Here is a 7,439-nt window from a genome sequence, read left to right on the forward strand (position 1 = left end):
CTAGTCAATGCATGTTTTGTTTGTAAGTTCAAGCACAGAATCCTCGTATGCCAAACAGGGTGTCAGGTTGCCATTCATGAAAGCCATGGGGCTTATAGTGTCGATGTAGAAAAACTATCGCTGGACTTTCGAATATGAGTTCTTGAAATGCGAAGCAATTTTCCTTCGGTATATAGGACGGAAAGATGCTATCATTATGTGAAATTTGTAACTTTGCTGCTTTTGTAATTTTCAAGCCCCCCTCAATTTGTAATAGAAATGTGATCTTATATAGTTGGATTTGGACGATTCAATTTTCTTTTGTAGTTGGGAGAGGTTGGCATCACATAACATCAAAATAGAAATTTTTTAGTGTATTGGACAAATACTAAAAAAACAAGTGCCTTTTGTTTTATTATATTTTGAGTGATGTTAGAGATATATATACAACAAATTTGACTAACATAATCCTTATAAACTAATGTATTACAAAGCATACAAAATTAATTAACTCATACATTTATTTATTAGGTTTTTGAAATTTACCAATTATATTAATTCACAGTCACATACGTTTTTAAATGTACTTCCTTTTTATTTTTTCCCCATTGTACACGAATGATAGTGGAGCTCTATGACTATAGGACAGTCCCATCAAAAACAATGATCAACATGTGAAAACCATATAGACTATAGTGCACAAGTTACATTTTTTAATCATCATGGAAAATTATACAAGAAAAAAAATTCTTTGTTTGAAGAAGAAACTTTTACGTTTACAAGGAAAATTCCAAAAAAATTGTCAATTAAAGCACGAATGCCTTTGGGCTACAACCACTAATTTATATACAAATACATTAGAGTAACTCTAGAAAGTCTAGGAAATTCTACAAGAAACAAAATACTTTGTTTGAAGAATAAACTTTTACGTTTGCGGGGAAAACTCCAAAAAATTTGTCAATTAAAGCTTGAATGCCTTTGGGCTACAACCACTAATTTATATACAAAAACATTAGAGTAACTCTAGAAAGTCTTGGAAATTTTAAAGGACCCCAAATTCGTGGTAGGCATGAAAATAAACTTGAAAAATGAAGGGAAAAATCATGAAAAAATATCTTAACAGGTTCTAATGAATACCCTGCCATGTAAGGAATCAAGTTTGAGTAAAATAATCCTAAAAAACCTCTAAAACAAGGAAAATAAAATTATATTCTAGGAAATTTCAAAAATTAAAAAAATATTAAAAATAATAAATAACAAAAATTAAACAATATATTCTATCCTACATCAAATTTCTCTCTTTAGTAAAACACGTCCTTTAGCTCATATTTGGGATCCGTAATCTTCCATTCTACGAAAACAAATACCTCAAATATCTTTACTTTTTTGACTTCTTCAGGCAACTGACAAGTTTCAACAAATAGAAATTGACAATCCAATTAAATATTTCAACCCCAATAAAATTAATAAACTTTGTAATGTTGCTTCCTACTAAAATAATAGGATCTTCATTTTTGAAATCATTCGATTTGATTTCATCAAGGCCTTTGACATTTTTCTCAACAATTTCCACCTCTTGATCTTTTGCTTCACTCTGATGTTCATCATTTGTCTCAAGAACATCCATTCTATCCTCTTTGATTTCAAAATAAATTTTATGCAAATTATTTTATTTTGCACAAAATTATTCGACTTGTGACACTAAGGCTGTAACACCCCAAAATTTTGACACCAATTTAATTATTATACATAAATTATAAGGAGGCCTACAATTAAATGGATTAAATTGAATTGGGCCTAAGATATTAAAAATAGAATAAATACTTTGGAATATGAAGCCCAAGTGAAGTGGCATAAGTAAATTTATGGGCCTTGAAAACCCTAACCTTTTTCCTCTTAAACTACACGTGTATGTGTATAAGATGTTCCTTTTTGTTTTTCAGCCACAACATACAAGTGAGCTGTTTCTTCCCTTCTCTGCGGCTGTGTAGGAGAATCAGGTCAGCTCTCCTCTTTATTTGGGGTTCTTTTATCTATGTGATACGTAACAAGAGTCTATCTAGCTTAAGTGCTATTGATATATCACACACCTAGGATGGAGAATTTCTGTGTATATAAGTCTTTGTGCTGCACAGAACAAAGGGGTAGGTGTGGACTTGAAAATTCAATGTTGTCATCATGTTGATAATTAAAAATAAAATAAAACCTGATTATGACTAGAAAATCATCCCACGTTTCAGGGAGGAATTATGCATGAAATGGCTTTAGTAGCTATTGGGACAATAGGCATGACTTCATAAAGTCTAACCTATCAATATATTAAAGGAAAAAGGAAATTCTAAGCATATGTTCTGATCTCAACAACCCCACACTTATCCGTATTTTATGGGAAAGGATGTCCTATGGTTATTAGTATATTAGATTAGGGTGATGGATATAGCTACATGGCAAGAAAGGATGTGAATTGTAGATTGATGAGATTTTTGCCGTTTTGAAGTCTTGAATATCCATGATTATATCAATGGAAAAATCAGATTAGGCAGCAGTGTTTTTATGTCCAAAAATCTGATCAAGCTGAAAGTGTATTAAGTAGTTAAGTGGATAAATAGAGGATTTTGGATAAATCAATATTGTCTAGGATAAAACTATATAAGTGTGAAAACAGATTGTTAAGTGGGAAAATTTTGTATTGATGGACCTATTTTTGGTGTTGCTAGGTCCTAATTCTACTGACTTATTGTGACTGAAGGGAGGTTGGTTTCATATTTTTTGCAACTAAGATGTAAGTGGTGTTTACTAATTTTGGGGGTTTTCCCAAAATAATGTCGATTGTTAAACTATTTTATATCAAAGAAATATGTTAATATTCTATGTATAAGTTGATATTTTATAAATGGTTGATGTGCACGTTTACTATTCGTTTCATGAAAAACTTGTGGTACAACCTAAATTTAGTTAAACTTGTATGTGTGTATATATATATCTTTATATTTTTGAGAATTATGAATGGATTATTTTTGTGAGCATATTGAAATATGTTTTGGAAACCTATGGCAAGTCGTGAATAGAAGCTCAGTATGGTATCTAGTCCTTAGCAATGGACAATCATACTACAGCTAGTCCTTAGCAAGGGACGGTCCCAGAAAAGGGGACAGTGCACATTTGATAGCTTCTTAGCAAGGGAGAATACTATTAAGGATCCAAAAGGGAAGCTCCTTAGCAAGGGAGTGTACCTTTAGGTTCCAAGGGGAACCATCCTTAAGAAAGGAGATGAAAAGGAGGTTCTAGTCCCAAAAAGGGGATAGCATAACCCTGTCAACGGGGCGTAAACGTTGACCACGAGAAAAGCCTAGGAAATTGTTTATGTGATTGTATTGATATATGTATTATGATGGCTCACAATATAAATATATTTTCTTTTTATATATGAAGTATTTGATGATGAATATTGATGAGTTACAAGTTATGACATTGTTGCAAAAATTATTTATTTGAAAGGTTTGTTCCCACACCCCAATGTTAGTGAATTCCACTTATTGAGTTATCTCACCCCCCCTTTTATTTTCCATTACAGATACATTAGAGGGATTACTGGAGTAGAGATTCTTGGGAGATAGTAGTTACAAACTATTTTTGTAGAACTGAGGATTTTATTATTATTTTATGGCATTAAACATTGTATTGGAGAATTATTTTGAGGATGTTTTGTATTTGATGAATTAGAGCTCTGACTTTTGTGATGAAATTCAAGGTTGCTAGTTTCTTTTATTTAATGAGATACTCAATAAGTGGAATTCACTAACATTGGGGTGTGGGAACAAACCTTTCAAATAAATGATTTTTACAACAATTTCATAACTTGTAACTCATCGATATTCATCATCAAATACTTCATATATATAAAAACAAATATCTTTATATTGTGAGCCATCATAATATATATATATATCATCACATAAACAATTTCCTAGGCTTTTCTCATGGTCAACGTTTACGCCCCGTTGACAGGGTTGTGCTGTCCCCCTTTTTGGGACTGGAACTTCCTTTTCATCCCCTTTCTTAAGGATGGTTCATTTGGAACCTAAAGGTGCACTCCCTTGCTAAGGAGCTTCCTTTTTGGATCCTCAATAATATACTCCCTTGCTAAGGAGCTATCAAATGTGCACTGTCCCCTTTTTTTTGGGACCGTCCCTTGCTAAGGACTAGCTGCAGTATGATTGTCCCTTGCTAAGGACTAGATATCATACTGAGCTCTATTCACGACTTGCCATAGGTTACCAAAACACATTTCAATATGCTCACAAAAATAATCCATTCATAATTCTCAAAAATATAAAGATATATTCACGCATAATAGTTTAAATAAATTCAGGTTGTCCCACAAGTTTTTATAAAACAAATAGTCAATGTGCACATCAAACATTTATAAAATATCAATTCATATATAAAATATCAACATGTTTCTTTGATATAAAATAGTTTAATAATCAACACTGCTTTGGGAAAATCCCCAAAATTAGTAAACACCACTTACCTCTTAGTTGCAAAAATATGAAACCAACCTCCCTTCAGTCACAATAAGTAGTAGAATTAGAACCTAGCAACACCAAAAATAGGTCCATCAATACAAAATTTTCCCACTTAACAATCTGTTTTCACACTTAAATAGTTTTATCCTAGACAATATTGATTTATCCAAAATCCTCTATTTATCCACTTAACTATTTAATACACTTTCAGCTTGATCAGATTTTTGGACATAAAAACACTGCTGCCTAATCTGATTTTTCCATTGATATAATCATGGATATTCAAGACTTCAAAATGGCAAAAATCTCATCAATCTACAATTCACATCCTTTCTTGCCATGTAGCTATATCCATCACCCTAATCTAATATACTAATAACCATAGGACATCCTTTCCCATAAAATACGGATAAGTGTGGGGTTGTTGAGATCAGAACATATGCTTAGAATTTCCTTTTTCCTTTAATATATTGATAGGTTAGACTTTATGAAGTCATGCCTATTGTCCCATTAGCTACTAAAGCCATTTCATGCATAATTCCTCCCTGAAACGTGGGATGATTTTCTAGTCATAATCAGGTTTTATTTATTTTTATTTATCAACATGATGACAACATTGAATTTTCAAGTCCACACCTACCCTATGTTCTGTGCAGCACAAAGACTCAATACACAGAAATTCTCCATCCTAGGTGTGTGATATATCAATAGCCCTTAAGCTAGATAGACTCTTGTTACGTATCACATAGATAAAAGAACCCCAAATAAAGAGGAGAGCTGACCTGATTCTCCTACACAGCCGCAGAGAAGGGAAGAAACAGCTCACTTGTATGTTGAGGCTGAAAAACAAAAAGGAACATCTTATACACATACACGTGTAGCTTAAGAGGAAAAAGGTTAGGGTTTTCAAGGCCCATAAATTTACTTATGCCACTTCACTTGGGCTTCATATTCCATAGTATTTATTCTATTTTTAATATCTTAGGCCCAATTCAATTTAATCCATTTAATTGTAGGCCTCCTTATAATTATGTATAATAATTAAATTGGTGTCAAAATTTTGGGTGTTACATCCTTCCCCCTTAAAAAAATTTCGTCCTCGAAATTGTACTTACCTTCATTAACGAACAACTCTGGATACTTTGATTTCATCTCATCTTCTCGCTCCCAAGATGCCTCCTCCACTGTGTGATTCTTCCAAAGAACCTTAACCAATGATATTGTCTTGGCGCGTAGCACATGATCCTTGCGGTCAAGAATTTGGATTGGAACTTCCTCATAAGTTAAGTTGTCTTTGATCTTAAGTGGCTCATAGTAGTCAAGTGAAAATCCGGGATGTACCTCAGCATGGATTGAAACACATTATGTACTCCTGCAAGTGTAGGCGGTAAGGCCAACTCGTAGGCAACTTTACCAATACGTTTCAGGATCTCAAATGGACCAACAAATCTAGGACTCAACTTCCCCTTCTTCCCAAATCTCATCACACCCTTCATTGGGAGACTTTCAAAAATACCATATCTCCAACTTCAAATTCAACTTTCCTTCTCGAGTTGTCATAATAACTCTTCTGTCGACTTTGTGCCGTTTGCAATCTTTTACGAATCAGATCAATCTTCTCAGATGTCATCTGAATGATTTCTGGTCCCAACAATTTTTCTCTCACCAACCTCTTCCCAACACAATGGGGATTTGCATTTTCTACCATACAAAGCCTCATAGGGAGCCATCTCAATACTAGAGTGGTAGCTATTATTATAGGCAAATTCCACTAAAAACAAGTATTTTCCCAACTCCCTTTGAAATCCAATACACAAGCCCTTAACATATCCTCCAAAGTACGAATAGTCCTTTCTGATAGACCATCTGTTTGTGGGTGGAAGGCTGTACTAAAGCTAAGATTAGTACCCAAAGTTTTATGTAGGCTTTCCCAAAACCTTGAGGTGAATCTTGGGTCTCGATCAGACACAATTGATGCTGGAACTCCGTGAAGACTCACAACCTCATCAATATATATCTGTGCTAGTTGATCAAGTGAGTAAGTCATCTTAACCGGAATAAAATGTGTTGTTTTTGTCATCCTATCCACAATTACCCAAATGGCCTCATGTCCCTTAGGAGATCTTGGCAAACCAGTCACAAAATCCATACGTATACACTCTCACTTCCACTTAGGAATGGGAAGTGGTTGCAGCAATCCTGAAGATTTCTGGTGTAATGCCTTAATTTGTTGACAAGTCAAGCATTGCTCCACAAACTGAGCTATCTCTCTCTTCATGTTATTCCACCAATAAGTTTCTCGAATGTCACGATACATTTTAGTGCTACCAGGGTGCACTGAGTATGGGGTACGATGGGCTTCTTCCATAATCTCCTTCTTTAATGCAAGATCATTTGGCACACAAAGTCTTTTTCCAAACCTCAAAACACCATCATTAGACACATTAAATTCTGATTCTTCCCTTCTTGTACTTCTCCTATGATCTTTACAATTTGTGCATCTTTAACCTGTGACCTCTTAATCTTCTCAATCAAGGTGGGTTGTATTGTCAAACTGGCCATAAAGGCTTGGGAATCACCCATAACAATTTCAATTCCCATCCTCTTCAAGTCATTAATAATCTCCTTTTGAGTAGTTACCAAGGCAGCTGAGAAACCAGAGGACTTCCGACTAAGTGCATCAGCTACCACATTAGCCTTGCCCGGATGGTAATTGATTGAGCAATCATAATCTTTAATCAACTCAAGCCACCTTCGTTGTCTCATATTCAATTCTTTCTGAGTAAAGAAGTACTTCAAGCTCTTATGATCTGTATAAATCTCACACCTTTCACCATACAAATAATGTCTCCAAATCTTCAATGCAAACACCACTGCAGCCAACTCCAAATCATGGGTGGGATAATTTTGTTCATAACTCTTTAATTGGCG

The 7,439-nt window shown here is 34.2% G+C and overlaps 1 protein-coding gene across 1 annotated transcript; it reads right to left on the reverse strand.

The window, feature by feature from the left end:
- Window positions 1-5,330: 5,330 nt before the first annotated feature.
- LOC136070285 (uncharacterized) lies at window positions 5,331-6,228 on the reverse strand. Its single transcript, XM_065780039.1, has 3 exons — window positions 6,025-6,228; window positions 5,624-5,849; window positions 5,331-5,347 (listed from the first exon to the last, which is right to left on the reverse strand). The coding sequence occupies exons 1-3, from the start codon at window positions 6,226-6,228 to the stop codon at window positions 5,331-5,333; spliced, it is 447 nt and encodes a 148-aa protein (XP_065636111.1).
- Between the last annotated feature and the right edge of the window lie 1,211 nt (window positions 6,229-7,439).

Source organism: Quercus suber, unplaced genomic scaffold, assembly GCF_002906115.3.
Source record: "Quercus suber isolate HL8 unplaced genomic scaffold, Cork oak 2.0 scaffold_223, whole genome shotgun sequence".
Classification (NCBI taxonomy): domain Eukaryota; kingdom Viridiplantae; phylum Streptophyta; class Magnoliopsida; order Fagales; family Fagaceae; genus Quercus; species Quercus suber.